Source organism: Ciona robusta, chromosome 7, assembly GCF_009617815.1.
Source record: "Ciona robusta chromosome 7, ASM961781v2".
Classification (NCBI taxonomy): domain Eukaryota; kingdom Metazoa; phylum Chordata; class Ascidiacea; order Phlebobranchia; family Cionidae; genus Ciona; species Ciona robusta.
Window position 1 is genome coordinate 5,165,517 of NC_143241.1, and position 18,821 is coordinate 5,184,337.

At 34.2% G+C, this 18,821-nt stretch overlaps 3 protein-coding genes across 5 annotated transcripts; all 3 read right to left on the bottom strand.

Moving 5' to 3' along the window:
* Positions 1 to 122: 122 nt before the first annotated feature.
* On the bottom strand, positions 123 to 5,779 carry LOC149734078 (DNA-directed RNA polymerase III subunit RPC3-like). Of its 2 annotated transcripts, XM_089881552.1 has the most exons (11): positions 5,623 to 5,779; positions 5,130 to 5,327; positions 4,709 to 4,821; positions 4,101 to 4,201; positions 3,713 to 3,792; positions 3,123 to 3,368; positions 2,568 to 2,722; positions 1,729 to 1,849; positions 1,025 to 1,156; positions 651 to 740; positions 123 to 339 (listed from the first exon to the last, which is right to left on the bottom strand). In XM_089881552.1, exons 1-11 carry the CDS (start codon positions 5,767 to 5,769, stop codon positions 157 to 159), a joined length of 1,566 nt encoding a protein of 521 aa, XP_089737678.1. In that variant the 5' UTR covers positions 5,770 to 5,779; the 3' UTR covers positions 123 to 156. The 2 variants fall into 2 exon arrangements, with proteins under 2 accessions (XP_089737678.1, XP_089737679.1); XM_089881553.1 differs by lacking the exon at positions 651 to 740.
* Positions 5,780 to 5,795: 16 nt separating this feature from the next.
* On the bottom strand, positions 5,796 to 7,807 carry LOC149734079 (biogenesis of lysosome-related organelles complex 1 subunit 4-like). The gene is made up of 5 exons (XM_089881596.1): positions 7,664 to 7,807; positions 7,095 to 7,166; positions 6,937 to 7,038; positions 6,720 to 6,851; positions 5,796 to 6,292 (listed from the first exon to the last, which is right to left on the bottom strand). Exons 1-5 carry the CDS (start codon positions 7,757 to 7,759, stop codon positions 6,167 to 6,169), a joined length of 528 nt encoding a protein of 175 aa, XP_089737722.1. The 5' UTR covers positions 7,760 to 7,807; the 3' UTR covers positions 5,796 to 6,166.
* Positions 7,808 to 8,652: 845 nt separating this feature from the next.
* On the bottom strand, positions 8,653 to 17,222 carry LOC149734080 (WD repeat, SAM and U-box domain-containing protein 1-like). Of its 2 annotated transcripts, none has more exons than XM_089881543.1 (15): positions 16,899 to 17,222; positions 16,409 to 16,587; positions 15,535 to 15,671; positions 15,119 to 15,245; positions 14,799 to 14,889; positions 14,098 to 14,178; positions 13,397 to 13,524; positions 11,946 to 12,125; positions 11,820 to 11,880; positions 11,324 to 11,488; positions 10,888 to 11,067; positions 10,435 to 10,518; positions 9,993 to 10,070; positions 9,645 to 9,713; positions 8,653 to 9,237 (listed from the first exon to the last, which is right to left on the bottom strand). In XM_089881543.1, exons 1-15 carry the CDS (start codon positions 16,981 to 16,983, stop codon positions 9,053 to 9,055), a joined length of 1,830 nt encoding a protein of 609 aa, XP_089737669.1. In that variant the 5' UTR covers positions 16,984 to 17,222; the 3' UTR covers positions 8,653 to 9,052. The 2 variants fall into 2 exon arrangements, with proteins under 2 accessions (XP_089737669.1, XP_089737668.1); XM_089881542.1 differs by having other exon boundaries at positions 11,324 to 11,491; positions 16,899 to 17,219.
* Between the last annotated feature and the right edge of the window lie 1,599 nt (positions 17,223 to 18,821).

Genomic DNA, 18,821 nt, shown 5'->3' on the forward strand with positions numbered 1-18,821 from the left:
CGTTTCGATACGTATGCCCGTTACTAGCATTAAAAACAAGAATGTGCCATATAGGAGCCAAGGAGTGTAATGGTGCGTACAAATGGCAACCGTATAACTAAAGGTACAATCAACACGCCGGCTAAACGAAATTTTTGAATTTATTTTAATCTATTTTCACGCTGACGAAAGAGCGTTTAAATACGAATCCAAAACAAAAATGGTGTTCAGCAACTGATTCTGAGCTGTGTGTAGTTTATTGCAACAATGCTGATGCTTTGTGAGTGACGTACGCTCTGATGACGTCATCATTTCTTCAATTTCCTCAAGCTGTGCTTCATCAGCATCTGGTAACGTAGCCTAGAAACTTGCTTGGTTAAAAAAGATAATATATCGTACGGCGCTGTGGAACAGTCAACAGTGGTTAACTTGTCTACCTGTAACAGTATCTATCTAAAACCACGCATAACCCCAACACGTTTGGAAGATTTACAGCCAATTTCTTGACGCTGCCACCATTGAATGAATGAATGTAACTTATTGTATCCTCGCGTGGCCGGAAAACGACAGTCGTTATAACACGGGTGTTTTGTTTCATACACCTCGTTCATACACCTCACGGCGCCGGTCAAGTAAACATTGTTCAGTAAAGAATATAATATTACTCTCACTTTAATAGCCGTAATTCGTTCCTCTTTATCGAGAATTCTTTTGTTTGTTTTGATTAAGTGATTATGCCGCGTCATAAGATTAGTGCAGGTCTGTAATGATTAAATATTCGTTATTTTAGGCAATTTCATATTGAGGGAAAAGACACCATATGCGCCAATTTTTATACATCAGGTATAAAGATCTAGGGAATATTCGACGTTTCGTCTGAACTTGCCAAAGGGCAGATGAAAATTAAAAAATATATTACATTTTTTATACCAGATGGGCCACTAAAAATTATTTACATCATGCCTGGTAGCAAAAGTAACAGAAAAGTTAAGATGTTTGCATGAAAAATAACCAAAGTGTTTTTAAATATAAACCAGTAATATACCTTGTAGCACTTTACTAATAATATTCTTGAGAGTCTCTGAATATTAACAGAGTAAAGGTAGAACGTTCTAGCAGGAGCGTGGTCAGGTGTGCGTGGAACTTCTTGCATGATAACCATGTTTTCTGCTAACATCTGAAAAAAGTAAACCATATTGCAGATTCATGAAAAATTTACAATTCAAAAAAATTTTTAAATGCAACATAAAGTGGTGGAAAAAATATTAGATTTTTCGTATAAAAACTGAAACTTAAATATGTAGCGGTCCAGTTTCGCTGCGCAGTCGTTAGTTCATCTACCCCTACCCAACAGACTGGAGGTTCTAGGCTACAATTGTGCCTATATGTGTTTTTGTGCAAAATAGTATAAAGTTGGCTCTAACTCAGTGGTTACATAATATAGTGGGGTGGGGGAAGACGGGAAACTTTTAGCACCTAATATCTAAAAATCCTGATGGCGTTTTAAACAATTAACAACGGTCTATGTGAGTCGTGAGGATACAGTTTTAAAATACTTTGAATGTTCTTTGTTTACTATGAAAAGCTGTCCCATCTTCCCCCACCCTACTATATCTGGCAACTCAAAAGCCGACACGAGGTGTATAAAAAACATCACTTGTGTTTTAACGACTACTGTTGCCCCTCCACGTTAAGATAAAAAAGTTAAATTCATTCTTTTAGATTTAAAATTTTAAATCAGTTTCCTACATGGTAAAGATATCCTTTTGCCTCCTTGGGAGGAATCATCGCAAATTCTTCAACTTGTTTCTGCTCCAAATGTTTCTTTAGCATGAGTAGACGGAATATACGACAAGCTTTACTTCCGTATCTATAATAGATATGAGTTAGTGATGAAAATAGGACATTGACATGTCTTATAATTATTTATATAATGTTTAAAGCAATACTTTATGTGATACTGTACTGGCAACAAACCCACAAGTTGCAGATTCAATACATAAAAAATGATGTCAAAAACAATTGGCATTTTGTTACCCTGGAAAAGACACTTGGTCTTAATTGCTGGGTTCCTTATGGGTTATCTGCCATATATAAAAAAAAATATTCACTTACAAAGTTGCATATGTGGTAACTTATAAGCGGGCACAAGGTATATGAATTAGAACAATCAGGTTATAAGGACTGTCAATGCCATGCAAGGATAAACAAGTTTTATGAATGTATGTAATTTACTTTATCCCCACATGGCTAAAAATGACAGTCGTTATAACACGGTTATTCATTCACCTTGTGCCAGCTTATGTGTTACCATGTTACTTTGCAGGTGACTATTTTTTTTGGGGGGAGGGGGATTTTTTCATTTTTTATGTATGGCTGATAATTTAGACAACCCATTAGTGACCACTGGGTTGGAGCAATTGCCGATAGGTGTCTTGCCCTAGGACAAATACACCCATAATGGTAGCAGTGACGAGCCTTGAATCCATTACCTCTGGGTTACAGGCAGGCGCTAACCACTTTGCCTGGTCCCGGAATCATGCATTCACATAATCGCAGCAAAAATCTAAACAGAACCAACTACACACCTCTGCTGAACATAGGAAAGCACTGTGGCAGTTGCCAGCGCCAGAGCCGAGTTTTTTAAGTTGACAACATACAATCCCCCACTGCCAGAGTCATCAAATAACTGAACAATTTTATCTTCATCATTAGAGAGAAGTTTCAGATGTTGCTCAACATGCTGAATAAACAATTCGTGACTTTAGGTTCAGTGTATTGGCAACATAAGTATTGGCAACAAGCGTCTGCTTCTATGCCAGAGTTTATGGGTACTTGTGATGCATGTACAAACAATTCGTGATTGAAATTTGCACTGCTTTAGCCACTTCGGCGTTTGAGAATGTGTGTCACTCGAACATATTGTAAAAAGTTTACTGTGATGTAACACAAAACTTATATAAATTGAAGTCCTTATATTACTAAATTTAATAAAGGAGCACCGATAGTTTTTAAAAGAAAAAAGTTAAAACAGTGTAGATCTACTTAAAAGCATCAAAACTGAAATGCTAAAGCAAAAAAAAAACTAAAAGCATGCTTTAAAAAATAAACCCAAAAAAACATTAAAATCAATATATTCCAACCTCCATTGGTAATTTCTGTGGTAAAGACCTCGCGATTTCGGCGCTGCTGATTGGTTGTGTGGACTGGGCGTTGGCTGGGGTCGTGACCTCACTAATCCTTAGCATTGCTCGGACTATTTCACCACACGGTGTCCCAAAGCGTTGCGTAACAGAAGCTACTATGGATTGGTCGCGAAAATATTGTTGAAATCTGGAAATGTTAACTGACCAGTAAACACCATCGTCTTCTACAACGTCTGTAGGCATCTGTAGCAAGAAAAAACTTTTGTTTTTGTGCGTTGAATTTATGGTAAAGTGGCTTGGTGTAGGTGTCATAGTAGGGTGGGAGAAAATGAAACACCTTTTCATTCTATTTTCTCGTCTCATTTGGTAGTAAACAAAGAACATTCAAAGAATTTGAAAACTGTATGCTCATGACTGGCATAGACCGTTGTTAATTGTTTAAAACATGATCAGGATATTTTGTGCCAAAGGTATCCCGTATTCAGCCTACCATACTTTTTTTACAATAAATGAATTAATTTATATTGGCAAGGCACGGGCTTTTAACAAGGTAGGAGAACATGAATTTCTGTTATAAAGATACTTACAGAAGGTGTTCCATTTTCCGATTTTAATCTTTTTGCTTTTGGTTCATCAGAACCATCATCAGATCTTTTTCTTTTCAAAGCTGTTTTAATATAAAACATAAAATGAAGAGATTATATATCATGGTGCACATTTATTCAAAAGCAGCACTTCAAATTTATCTTTCCAAAAAGCAAAAAGTCAGAATAAATATTCCGGAAAACAATATTTTATATGTATATGTAATAAAAGAAATGTTCTAGTGGCAGTGAAGACCATGTTAATATCAGTGAAAAATGTTAACTGAATAAATCTGTTTAAAACTGCATTAGTGCCAATAGTAAATTTTCATTAGGGTATGGCTAATTAAAAAATAATATTATGCAAATTAGGACCAGCAGCAGTACTCACATTCCTCTGATAAAGTCGGAAGACGATACAGATCAGCTTCATTCTGAGTGAAGATGGGAACAATATATTCCTCTTCTTCGTTCTTCTCTACTTCTGGCTCTCTGGAGTAAAAAGTGGTGGAACTTGTGGTACAGGGATGACATGGATTTTATTTTATAGTAAGCTATAAATTCTAACACTTTTTAAAAAAAAAGAGCAATTAAAGCCTTAAAAAGTGGTTATGGTACAGATATGACATACATTGTAATGTTTGGTGACGGTGAGCTATGAATTGTATAGGAGTAAGGTCCTATTGTGCAGCACAACAGAAGATCTTGGTTGTAGGGCAGAGTTAACATATTACCCTAATCCGAATGCCTTTTATTTTTAGCAAATATTTGATACAATTTGGGTTTTTACAAAATTTAAAATTATTTTTAAAATACTACAAAGATGACTGTACACAGTATCCGGAATTCGTCGTTTTGTCTGTTTTGTTGGGATTTCGCTGCCGCATGCAGAACTCGGTAATGGGTTTGCATACTACTTTGCAAGCGAATTCGCATGCTGGATACTGTGTACAGCCACCTAAAGTCCGGAGACTTTGATTAACTTACAGTAATGCCTACCTCTGTAAAAAATGAGTCTGTACAAGGTCTTTGAAAGCTTTTTCAATTTTCCCCGATCCATTTTCATCTGGGAGTCTGTCTGCCACATTTTTAATTGCGGTGCTCATCAGAATCTAGTCAGGTTTTTTTGTGAAAAAAGAGACATTTTTTACAAAAGCCATACTTCGCTAACTGCTGTGAGCATATTTATTCTTGTGCAAGTAAATTAGCGGAAATTCCTTAAACCCAGTGGTCACTAATGAGTTGTCGGTCATACAGAAAAACACACTTAAAAAGTTACAACGTGGTAACTTTCTGAAACGTGGTTTATGAAACAGAACACCCGTGTTAGCCTATTGTTGCCACATGAAGATAAACCATGATACAAGTTAATTTACGTATCTAGTGTTTAATGAAAAAACAAAAAACAGCTTGTTCTTACAATTCCATGTTGTAATGCTTCCTCCACGATCAACTCAGCAGCATCACCGTAAAGTAGTTTAACTGTGTAAATAAACTTTGGGTGGAAAAGTATGGAAAGGACATTTTCGATATTAATGGCGTATTCCACAATCTTCCTCTTCCTTACATGGAATTTTGCCAACTTATGCTGAATCAAAAGGCACAGAGCTTTCCGCACCTAAAGATAAAAAATTGTGGTGATGAAATTAAAAAAAGATAAGCAAGTAAAAAATTATGATAAGATAAAAATAAAGTAAAGAATTAGTGAAACATAACAGCTTGGATATAAATTTCTGCATCTGTTTCTTTAAAGGAAATTTTTTAAGAAAAAAGAAAAAATTAGGGTTTTTCATATCTTTACAGATGTGTAATGTAGTGTGACAATGATCATAATAGTTAGCAATTACAAAACTACAATACAAGTATATAACAAGTGATAGAGCATATTATTAACCATACTATGTTGCACACACCTGGTCAAGCTTCAAGTTAGCTTTGAGGGCAATATAACGAAGAGGTTGCCAGCCATTTTGAAGCAGGAAGCTCGCCACGTCTGCAGCTATCTTACCATAATGCTCTTGCAACAGCTCATAAGCTAAGAGGCATTCACGAGAAGACATTTAGAATATTTCCTATTCCCTTAAGCCTGGAGAAAATAATGGGATATTTTTAATGTTAATTTGGTAAAAGCTTTTTTAAAAGAATCATGTCAGCCCGTATAAGTTTTTATCAGGATAGTAAAAAAGTTTAGTCATTTTATGAAATTCCCAAACATAGGCACTCAAGAAAAAAATATATGATATATTAAACTAAAACAAATATAATATAATATAATTTTCACTAAAATTCAAGAAAAGTACAACAGAAATATATACTGACAATTTTGAACAAAAAGATTAATAAAACAGCAATAAAATGGGACATAAAAAATTAAATACATTCATTTAAACATTAATAAAATTAACAGCTGTAAAAGAGAAAACACCAAATATTGCACATGAACAAAACATTTTAAGATTATTCTGCGGACTCATTAATCTCTTTCGATGAATCAGCACTTTTTAAATTTAAATATTCTGATGTAACAAAGGCTTCAGGTATGCTGATATTAGAATGGTCATTATGACGTTGCAGTTCTGTTTTCTGCAAAAATAGGAGTATTTTAAAGTTGAATGAATGAATGTGACTTGCTTTATCCTAGCGTGGCCGGAAAACGACAGCCGTTGTAACATGGGTGTTCTGTTTCATAAACCTCATGCCAGCTTATGAGTTACCACAAATGTATTTTTGTGAGGGATTGTTTTTTTTTATTGTTTCGTTTATCTGTATAGCTGACAATTTAGACAACCCATTAGTGACCACTGGGTTGAAGCAGTTGATTAAGTGTTTTGCCCAAAGACATAATGCCAATGACGGTAGTAACGACGAGCCTTGAACCCATTACCTTGGGTTAGAGGCATGCAGACTAACCAATTGTACCAGGGTGCCAGACAAGAATCTGGTTAAACCATAAAATAAGCTTACACCTCTAAATACAAAGAATAATTAGGTTTCATGTAAAAAAAGCCACCTTTCCAATTCCAAGAAATGAAAAACCAGAAACCGCTTTTTTAATTGAGTTCAAGGTGCTAAATTCACTGTCTGCAACTTTTACAGCTTTTTCCATCTCTGTAACTGATTTGTATACTGTCTCTACAAATTTCTGTGAAAAGATAAATTATAATTAAAATTATTTTAGAATCAAAATCGAAAACTGGATTTGGAAATGTAACTACATAAAACCAAACCTCCAGTTGGTCTATTTGGTGAAATAACGGCGACAAAGCGTCCATTTTTGCTCTCACAGACGGCAGGAGCTCAGTAGTGGCTAATGTACTGTCTGTGCGAATCTGTTAATGGTGAAATAAGGTAATTAAAGATGATAAAAACCCAAAGTTTGACCCACCATATCTAACATTCCATATAATTCATCAAGGCGAGTCATGACAGCCTCCATGCTTTCCTCAATCGCAGTCATCTGACGAAAAACATGACATAAAAAAGGGAAGCCGTGGTATGTGCTTTGGCACAGTGGTTAACATGCCTGCTTCTAGCATAATAATGTGTTATAACAACTGTCGTTGCCTGCTACGCGAAGATATGCAAGTAGAATCCATTCAACACATTCTTACATTGTAGCACTAAGGAAAATTACAATGAATGAATGCAACTTACTTTATTCCCACGTGGCCGGAAACCGACCGTTCTTATAACACCAGTGTTCATACACTTCGTGTCAGCTTACTAGTTTCTAATGTATGTTGCTTTTTTATAAGTAGGGCTAATAATTTGGACAACCCAATAATAACCACTGGGTTGGAGAGATTGCCGTTAAGTGTCTATAGCCTATGTACAGAGTAAATGTAGATAAGATGTGTTACGCAATTTGTATTTCCTGCATTAGAACTTCAGTGTCAATTTTAACTTTGAAAACATTGAAAAAATACCAAATGCAATTAAAATATATTCACTCACATTTGTCTGTGATGTCACACTAAACAATGTTGCAAAATCTGCTGCTGTTCGTTCAACCATATCCTTGTTGAATTCATGATCTACAGGTGCAGCCATAGGTCACTTGTGTCAAAAAAATTGAATTTAACCTATCAACAGGTTTCTGAAATAGTAATTAAAAAATAAAAGGTTTTATTTTTTTTGTTATGTAATTTAACTTTTTTTTTAAAGAAGAAAAAACAAAGCTTTTTTTAAGGAAGAAAAAACAAAGCTTTTTTTAAGGAAGAAAAAACAAAGAAACGTCTGTAATAAATAAAAAATTAATAGAAAATAATGGGTTATACACTAAAGAAAAACTAAGTTTTAAGTTAACCGCTAAATAACAAAATGCAATCTTACTACAATAAGTAATAGAAATAAAAAACAAGTTTTAAACAATATTTTTAGATGAAATAACTTTTGGCTTAAACTCATAGAAAGAGTTTTGTTACCACTTAATAAGAAACATTTATTCCAGCATTTATTTTCGCTGTAACTTATGCAAAAATAAATATATAAAAAAAAACACATTTTCTGCGTTAAATAAACTGGAAAATGATTATTTTCCTACTTTTAGTCTTACAACAAAAAATCTGGTTAAAAAAGACAAGAAAACATTTTTGAGATAACAGAAATATGTACAGAAGAAACAAAATGGTAGAATAGAAGTCTTGCATATTTGTACATAATAAAATACCTACATACTGTATAGATATATAAGTGAACAACAAAAACACGCTCAAAATTAAAAAGTTTTAACTTGCAATAACTTTCTGACTAAAAGATATTGAAGCAAAAAATATTTAAACATGGTGTCTGTTTTTTTGGTTAATTGTATTGCACTAAATTGATTAAAAAACTTTTTTAATATGTGATGATAATTTAGTAGGGTTTAGGTGACAGTTCTAGGCACCAATCTTTTATAAATGCAGAGAAAGCGGGGTGATTTTTAGACACACAATCTTTTGAAACAAATTTCACATATTTAGTTGTAATGTGTAAATTTGACATATAGGGGTGACCTGGATACCCAGCCAGCCCAGGTTTGGTGCCTATGGTGACAGGCTACAGCCTGAACTGGCTAACTTCAAAATAAAATAAGAACTGAATGAGCACTTTTAAATGATACATTTTAGTGCAATGCTGGTTTGATTTAAAAGCAGTGGTAATTGTTAAAGTTTCTTAATTAAAAATAAACAAAATTTTAAACGTGTTTAATTTTAACATTTCATTCATATATATAGAACACTTTAATTTTTATGTATTAAATATAAAAAAAAGCAATAATATAAATTACATTGCGTTTTTTACTAGAGCACTTTTTTGGGGACTTGATTAAAAAACAACAATAATCTAATTTTTAGCATTTTTTCAGTCTAGTTTTTCTTCTACCCAGCCGGTTGTAGTTTTGCTTTCAATAAATTGCGCAATCAGGGATTTAACAGTTTGGTTTGGAAAAAGATTTCTGTTTACCAAAGCCTTGTTTGTCATGGGACTAAGCTTGCTGCCTTTTGCAAACCATTTCTCAATAGAGGCGCGCTCATATGTGAAACCATCTGGGGATTTAAAAGTTTTAGGTGAAAACAATGGTAAAAATAGTAGTAGTAATATGTAAAAGCATTGATGAATGATTAATTAATCATAGAAAATGCACACAAAAATGAATTTATGATAAGTTTTAGTATCTAAGAGTTAAAAAGAACTGAGAATGGAGTTAAAATATATAGTTTAAAATCACAGTCTTGAAATCAGTTTTACTGAAAAAGCTAGATTTTTTGCCCTTTTTTGATTGTTACAAACACTCCTTTAGGAGTTGCGACGATACAGTTATATAATTCTGTAAATATGCTTTGTTCACCAAAGGATATATCTAATTGGGATAATAAAAAAAACAAAATATGGACCATCATACCTCAACCTACTATATATAATTGTAGAAAAAATCTTATTTATAAGATATTACCTGCAGCTAAAACAGGGTCTGTCATTATTTCCCTTGATATCGGACAAAGGTATTCATCTGGTGCTGTCTCTGAAAAAGAAATGTTTTCAAAATTACGTTCTTGCATAATAAAATCAAAACTAAAATCAAAAAAGGCACATAACTCTAGTACATTTGATTAAACAAGAAACTTTTCTCAATACTGAAATGAATGGTCTAACTCTAACCTGAAACCCATGTTTCCAAGCATGCATCACTATAGGACCTCACCCATATAGAATTAGCCAAACAATTACTTTGTCAGTACATTACTTATCATATTTTAAAAAATATATAAATGAAACCAAACTTTTACATTCCTCTACTAACCATCAGCTTCACTTCTTCTAAGGTTGGTAACTTGAACAGGACTCCCATATGTTATGTTCTGCCATTCTCCTTCTTTTACTGCAAAGTTAAGAACATGTTATACAGAAAAGAAGTCCGACACTGTAGTACTGTGATTATTGTGCCTGCCTGTAACCAATGGGTATATGTGTCTTTTTCGGTGGAACGCGGCATTTGCTTCAATGCAGGGGTCACTAATGGGTTGTCCAAATTATCAGCCATACTTAAAAAAAATCTCTTATAAAATATTTTCCAAAAAATATTCACCCACAAAATAACATACTAGGTAACTCGTAAGCTGGCACGAGGTGTATGAAACAGGTAATACCTTTATTATAACAAATTTCCCGGCCGCATCGGGATAAAGCAAGTTACATTTGTTCAACCAAAAAATACTTTTCTAGTAAATCAAAAACAAAGTTACCAATCTTTGCTGGTCTATTTGCTGGTACTCTTTGACCTGGAGGTATCAGGTGAACTTTCTTCCATTCATATTCATCATTGCCATCTGTATTGGTAAAATAACTGTTTTATTGATTTTTACACATAACATTAAAGGAACATACGAGTATTCAGAAACAGTGGTCACTAAATGTGTTGTAGCACCCTGTGTGAAAAAATAGTGGACAAACTCTTTCCTAAATCCAGGTATAAAACTAAGTACTTGATGCTAAGATATAGGTTCTACATGTTAAGTGCCTTGCACAAAGACACATACATACACTCATCAGCGTCGAGCATTGAACCTGGTATCCTTCAATTACGACTCAAGTGAGACATTGTGGTAATGGGCCAATCCTGACCCAAATCCTAGGAACCATTACCCATATAGAATAGAATACCAAGTGAGCCCAGCACCAAACATAACCAACCTTACCTCCACTTTTTTTTGCGTTTGGTTTCATAAACTGGTTGATCACAGATGGAGCAATAGCTTGTAAAGACTGAGGAAGAGCCCCAACCAACGCAGAGAGGTCAAGCTTCTCTTGTTGGGCTCTCTCGCCTCCTTGAAGAGCTTTTATCGCTCTTATAATCTTGTTTCTGTGTCCCAGAGGAGCTGTGATAAAAAAATATGGTTTTGTGATGTTTTTTTTTAAAAACATCTAAATATATTTGGTTTCGGTGTACAATATTTTTCCATTTTTAATTTTTTCTTTTTTTTGCTTACAAATTAAGATACAGTTAAAAATAAACAGGTTTTACAATTAAAAAAAAAACAAAAAAAAAACAGTGTACTCTTCTTATTAGAATGAAACATATTAAAACAATTTTAATACTTTTTAGCAAAACTGAATAACCTTAAAATTACTCACTTATTCCCAATTCCTTTTGCAAAATTTCTGAAGTTAAACTTTCGAGCTCCGCACCATCGATATCATTATTTTTAAACGCTTCCACATATTGTTCAAGTTTCATCTCATTGGTCAACCACTCCCCAACCTCGTCACATGACCAGTTTTGAAATGAAATGTTTGCAGCTGCTGTAATAGAGGCAGTTGTTAACAAGTTTAAAAGGAAAAAGTGCCCATAAAATAACGGTCGTTATAACGCGGGTCTTCATACAGCTTGTGCCAGCTTACAAGTTACCATATATTTTACTTTGTGGGTGATTTTTTTGAATTTTTTCAATATTTTTTCATACAATTCATTACTGACTACTGGGTTGGAGCAACTGCCGAAGTTTCTTGCCCAAGAACAGACACCACCACAATGATAGCAGCGACGAGCCTTGAACCCACTCTGAGTTAAAGGCAGACACGCTAAGCACTATGCCACGGCGCCAAGGTAATATAAATATCCTAAACAAACCTGCAGCAGATGGTGGGGTTGCAGAATCAGTTTGTCCTTTGAGTAAACCAAGCACATCGGCCTATTGAGTAAAAGAAAAATACAAATTTATATTTAATTTCCAACTCAAAGGCATTTTTGACCTACCGAGACAGCAGCTCGATTGGGAGAAACAGAACTATTTGATGTTGTCTCGCCCTGTATTTTCCATACAGTGGTAACTTTATCATATCCAGTGGTAGCCAGGTATTTGCCGTCTCTTGAATAAGATACTGATGTTACAATGGTGGAATGACCGTCAAGAACCATTTCTGTTTCACCAGATATCTAAAGTTGAATTATTGATAAATGTGGAATTTAAATACAGGTGTGGATGTGTCTGTTTTGATGATAAAGTAGGGTGGGGAAATATGGGACACCTTCTACACAAAATATACAAAATTCCAATCATGTTTTAAACAAATAACAACAGACTGTGGGAGTTGTCAGGACAGTGTTTTAAAATTCTTCGAGTATTCTTTGTTTACTATCACATGGGACGAAAAAAACGAATGAAAATGTGTCCCATTTCCCCCCACCCTACCATATATTATTGCTTGCGTTGCATATGTGTTAGGGTTGGGGTAAGTTGGTCCATATTTTCATTCATTTATACCGCCCAATTTGGTAAAAAATGAAGAACAGTTAAAAAATTATATACCGGTATCCGCACAAGTATAAAAAAAACGTTGGTAATTGTTAAAACAAGACTAGGAAATATTAGGATATTATGTGCTAAAAGTATCCATCTTACCCCACCCTACTATATATGAATTTTCCAATAGGGGTGAATGAATGCAAACAGTTTATGGTAATAGAGACATTTGTTTCACACAGTTCTAAAATATGTATTACGTTTTAAACCACACATGCATGTACTATTTATTAATTCATAACAAAAAAATAGGAGAAAAATAGGTAGTCGAAAATGTACGAGTCTGTAACACAGCAAAAAAAAACACTTTTTTCTGCTGCATGAGAAAACTCAATTATGATATAAAACAAATCATTTCACAGTGGTGCTAGATGCTACACCATGTTTAATACGTTGTGATTTTAATTTGTTTTTATTTTGGACAATGTTCGAACACTTTGCAAATTTACGCCATTGAAACTGGTCCAATGCTGTTATTGCTGTTCTGTGCTGTTCCTGCCCTAAAGAAAACTGCAGCAGAGTGTCTAAACTGCGCAATTCCGCAAAACAGGTTGAAAAAGATTGTTCTTCTATATGTAACATCACTGTCAAAGAGTGGACAGTGGGTTTTTAAAAGAAGTTTATCATTTTTGGAGAACATCGCTCAGCAAAGCTGTGGTTTACGCTGAGCTGCCTCTATATCTCCAATGATATTAGGTGTTAATAGAAACCACCACAAAGTAACATATATGGTAACTCGTAAGCTGACATGAGGTGTATGAAACAGAACACTTGTGGCTGTGTTGTTGTTTTCCGGCCACGTGGGATAAAGTAAGTTACATTCATTCATTCTAGTTTTAGCAAATTTTTTTTAATAGTAATACATGTATCCCACTAAAGTTGAAAAAAAACAATATATTCTTACCGATGCCCATATGCGAACCGTTTTATCAAATGAAACCGAAGCAATATTGCTGCCATCCAGGGAAAAGTCGCACGAGTTAACTGGCCCACCATGCCCTGAGAGTGTTTGAAATAACTGAAGACTTCTTGCTGGAGAAACAATATGCACATCAAGGTCTATTAGAGGTGACTGATTTTGTTATTATTCTATTCCATGTTGGGGATGTCCTACAGCGAGGCATTTCAGGGGTCCCAAGATATAGGAAGAGTTGGTACATTGGGGTTTCACTTGGCTACTTTTTTTGTATTAGTTAACATGGACTACAAACCAAAACCAACTGACGTATAAAGCTACATTTTGCCTTAATGATCTTATAATATATAGGCAGTAAACCTTTTTTTAGGTTATTTAAAACCTGTTCTAATTTAAAACCTGCTCATGAGTGCTAGAATATAGGCCAGGAGTGGCCTATTACCCCAACACCAGGGGTGCTACTCCATGGACCTCCAACCAGGTTTTTAAGCTAGCCACTTCCCCAAAGGTACGCGAGGGCTTTAACAGTAATATATTGGAGATCTTCACATGCTAATGCCTTTACATGCAATTCTGGCATAAATCCCTAACCCACACAATAGAACCTCACCTTACCCATATAGACTATTCCTTATAAAAATTCAACTGATAAACTAACAGTAAATAATAATGCTTCTTAAGCAACTTACAAGCATAGTTGAAAATCCACATCTTTACGTTGTTATCTTGCCCCGAAGATGCAACTAGATAACTTCGATCTGGATTGTCAACTTGAAAAGCAAGAAAAGTTTACAAGTTTAATAATACAAACAATTTATGTAAAGGATACAAATATCGATGTAAATGAATAGTTTAAAAACATGCAGTTTATACAATGTATTAAACCAGCATTTAATCTATTGTTTTAAAAATGCTTATGCAAATGGAAATACCATGTTCCTAGGTATTTTATAAATAGGTGTCATATTTTGGAATTTTAACAAAATCCTGGGTGCCATTGTTAAAATGCAGTTACACTTATATTCATAAAACACAGGAAACTTCATTGTTAATGTGGTGAATGTATTATACTTAGGCTCTGCTGATTGTAGACACCTGACAACATAAAAGCTATTTTAGGCTTAAAACTGGGGTGCTAAACAGATAATATCGGAATCACACCTGTTCCAAGACAGGAACACCTAACGTTATGTGTATGCCCTTAGATATTCATAAAATACAAAAAAAAAACTATTCTGTCACTTCTGCTACCAGGCATAATGTAAAAATATTCTAGTGGCTCATCTGGTATAAAACAACGTTTTTTTTTACTTTTTTTAAATTTTAGATGTCACTCAAAAAATATTTACAAACTGTTTGTGTTGAATTTGTTCATACGATAAAAACTCACGTGATTGATGAAAAGTTGGTGAAAATACGATGCACGTGACACCACATGATGAGATGCCTTCATCATGTGCTTGTGTGAGTGATATAGGTTGCTATGGTGACAAAAATATAAACTTTTTTGGTGAAATAATCTTAACATTACAGTTTCTTAAATTTTATCATTTGCTACTTAAAATACTTCTAGTTTTTTAGATGAATTTTTTAGATAGGCCACTAAGTTCAATTTTAGAAATCAATTTTATTATTAATTGTTTAAGTAGTTACGAAAGAAAAAATGTGCGAAAATTTCAGGTTTCATGAGAATACAAGTTGCAGACTTACAAAAATTCTGTTTTGCTGCATATTCCACATTCTAATATCACCGAGTGCGGAACCAGTAAGAAGAAAATGATCACAAGGCGTGAAAGCAGCTGCATATACGTTGCCCTCAGGATGGCCAGCTTTAATTCTGATAGAAACGAAATACATATAAAAATACTTTTAATTCGAGTTAATTATATAAAGCAATTATGTTAAGAGCGTTTGTATAAAAGTACTTTTAAAAAAATAGAACAAAATTGGAATCTAGTTTGCCCCATAGCTGTATTTATATTTTAATGGCAATTGTAATGTTAATGCAGTTTTGCTTCTGACTTTTGGCTGATTTAGCACACAATATTTGCAATTAAATCAACAAAATAAAATAAAGTAGGTAGAATGTTTAAAACTGGAAACTTTGAGTCTTGTTCAAGATATACCTGACTTGTTTTTTACTGTTTATATCCCACAATGCAATTGAACCATCAGCAGATCCAGTAACGAGTAGATTCGATTGGCTGGAAAAAGCGCACACTTGCGCTGTGTTTACGTCTGAATGTCGAAACACTGCCACAACCTAAAACATAAGTACAGTTGTAAGGTTAGGGGTAACATGTCACTCATAAAGTGCCCGTACAAACAAGCAAAGTCAAATCCCATTTTCCACATTAATCAATGACTTTTTTTGTTTGACAACTATGAGCGTAACTGCATTTTAAAATACTAAAAAAACATGATGCATTTTAACAGAAATTCTACTTCAATCCATATGGGTGGGTAACTATGGCAGAGCTCGCCAAGGGTCCTGGGATTTAGGACTAAGTTGGAACACACAAAATGAATTACAGGAAGTTCAAATTAATCATTGATTAATTTAATTTAAGTGCAGGTTTCTGTAAGGAAAAATTGATGTTTTTAGAACAAGTTCTTCGCGTGTAGGGTGTACTAGTTTACACTCTTTTAAATACTTTAACATATATCAAAAAATTAACAGCTTGACGTTTTGGATTTTTGTTAAATCTGTGGTAAAATTCTTAAAAGGTAATTACTCTTATTTGCCCATGGTTGTTAAAAATTGGAAACTTTATTGATTAATGTGGAGAATAGCAGTATATATACTTATTTTGGCATTTTTTTGTTTGTATAGGCCTAAACACATAACAGCAAGTAAAACAAATTTAAAGGTGTAAAACCATGGTACTAAAACGCATGATCTTATTTCAACTCTCAGTTAAAAAAATTGGGGTTACATATCACCCCAGCCACCCTTAATGTTACGCCTATGGTTTAAAATCTACCATATATATAGCTTACCTGGTAGTCTGTTTCACTCAGCTGAAACAGATGTGCTTTCCCATCTGAGCACGCACTTGCCAGTAGAGAACCTGATTTATCAAACTTTACAAAATTCACCCCATATTTAAAGATTTTTATCGGCGAGTATGGCAACTCAGTGAATGTTGTTGCTGAATAAACTCTTAATGTTTTGTCACCTGTTTAATAATGGAATGTTCGTTACGATTCGTTAGCATACTTGCATTAAAATGATAAAACATCATTAGGTCACAATAATACGGTTTAGCAGTGATTTAATAAACCCAACAGAAAAGTTTATATTTCACCAAAGTACCGGGCAAATGATATTAACTCTATTATATATATACACATATACATAGAAATATATGTGTATTTTTGCAAATAATAGGAATGGGTTAATATTACTAATATCTATTTTTAAATCCCAATACAGCATAGTTACCAGAGAAAACTACACACTGTGAAGTAATGACAGAATAAAACTTACCAGAGCAAGTCACAAAATATTGTGTAGAAAAAGTGCACGAGTTAACTTCCTTGGTGTGACCACCAAGTCTACAGATGGACAACATTGAAACGTCAGATCCTAACAATATCTTTTAATACTAAAATCTATAATAAGAAAGCATATAAACACGACTTTAATTTAATTAAAACAAAACACAGTTTTGCAACAAACAAAGAATGCAAAAAGTCAAACAAGAAGCAACCACACAACTAAGTTCGTAAAACAAATAGTGTTCTCCTGAATTTTACTCCTACGTCACCACTGAACGTAATTTTACTGCAAATAAATGACTGGACTATTCGTTTTTATCTTCTAAAGTTCTAACCTTACCAAGAAAAAACTAAAAAGAAGTTACAATGTTTTGTTGCTGGGGGATTCCCCCGAGTTCTAGATTGGTCACGTGAGAATAAAAATAAAACTTTTTTACCTTTGAAAACTGGTTAAAGAAAGTATATGCTGTTAAGGTTTACCGTAAATCTGAAATTTTACTTTCTAACTCTCTGAAATATACAGTGTAATGTTCCGCTACGATTATTTTTGCTACAGCACTTTACCGCCTACTACCGGTTAGAATTTTATAGTTCGCGTAAGTCTTAACTCTCCTTACACAATGACAAAGAGACGTGTTCATGATTAACCAAGTGCTCTGTTTGAAAATGAACTTTTACCCGACCAAAATAAACGCTCATACAAATACTAAATGTATTGTGTTTTGTTTTATTTATCATCGAAATACACATGTTGCTGAAATAACAGAAATATTGAAATCATCAAACAGATATGCCCAATGGCATTTGTTGTCGGTTCATAAACAATAGCACGAAACATCTTGGCGTTATATGACGATAGTACACTCTTTAACGATACGGACAATTTGTATTAGCATCGGAAACTGCAGGCACTGACTCAGCGGCGAAATATCCGGTAATGGAGGGACTCCCATGAACTCGAGGTGCAGCAGTGCACCAAAACGGTTTTATCAGCCGTATCAGCTAGCTATTATCAGCCGATCTCGCCTTCCGACGCCGGTGTTAAATAAAATAAGTGAAAAAATGTGTACTAAATTTGTGTAACAAAAAAGGCAACGAATAAAAAATAAAAATTACAGCTTCCGAAACGTTTTTAAGCCGGATCGTAGTTTTATGGGTCCCGCATAAATTTTAATCCGGCCTTCTGCGCAGGTAGTAGTGTTGACGCGCAAGCGTAATATCGTTGATGCGCGTGCGCAATGGCACCCGGAACAAATTTTACACGACACCGAATCGAAGGAACCGCAAACGTGTAAGCGAGAACGCCAACAGTATGACGTCAATACTTTTTCGTGCCTTTTTTCGTTTTCCATCGGCGTATTTATTGCATGTGTAATTGTTCGCTGGTTTGAGGAACGTTGATTAAGTAAAGCAAGAATTAAGGAACAAAATACTGTTGGCTTTGGCAAGTGCTAAATACTGTTTACATTTGAATAAGATCGCAGAAAGTCTATTTGAATAAGGTGTCGTAGCCATAAACGTAGTTATGTAAACCTAAAACGTAGCCACAGGATTACTTCGGTATTACAAATTGTTTGTACAAGCATTTAAATACACTGCCGCTAGTATTAAAGTAAAATCAAAGAAACAGAAAACGAGTTGCTCTATTATCGTTTGCAACCAGTCATGCAGAACGCTATAGCTCACTGAATATTCGTTCAAAGCATGGGAGACGAAATTCGCTGACTCGTCCATACACCTTATTGCCGGAACTGCAGACCATTGTAAATACGAATTAACTGCCCACTTTGTAAGCTAGCCAATACATTAAAGACGTATGTATGTATATTATGTCAGCAAAAATGCTATAGATTTCGTGAAAAATCTATTGAAAGTGTTTTCTAAGGTTGACATAAGCTACACTAGTGTCTAT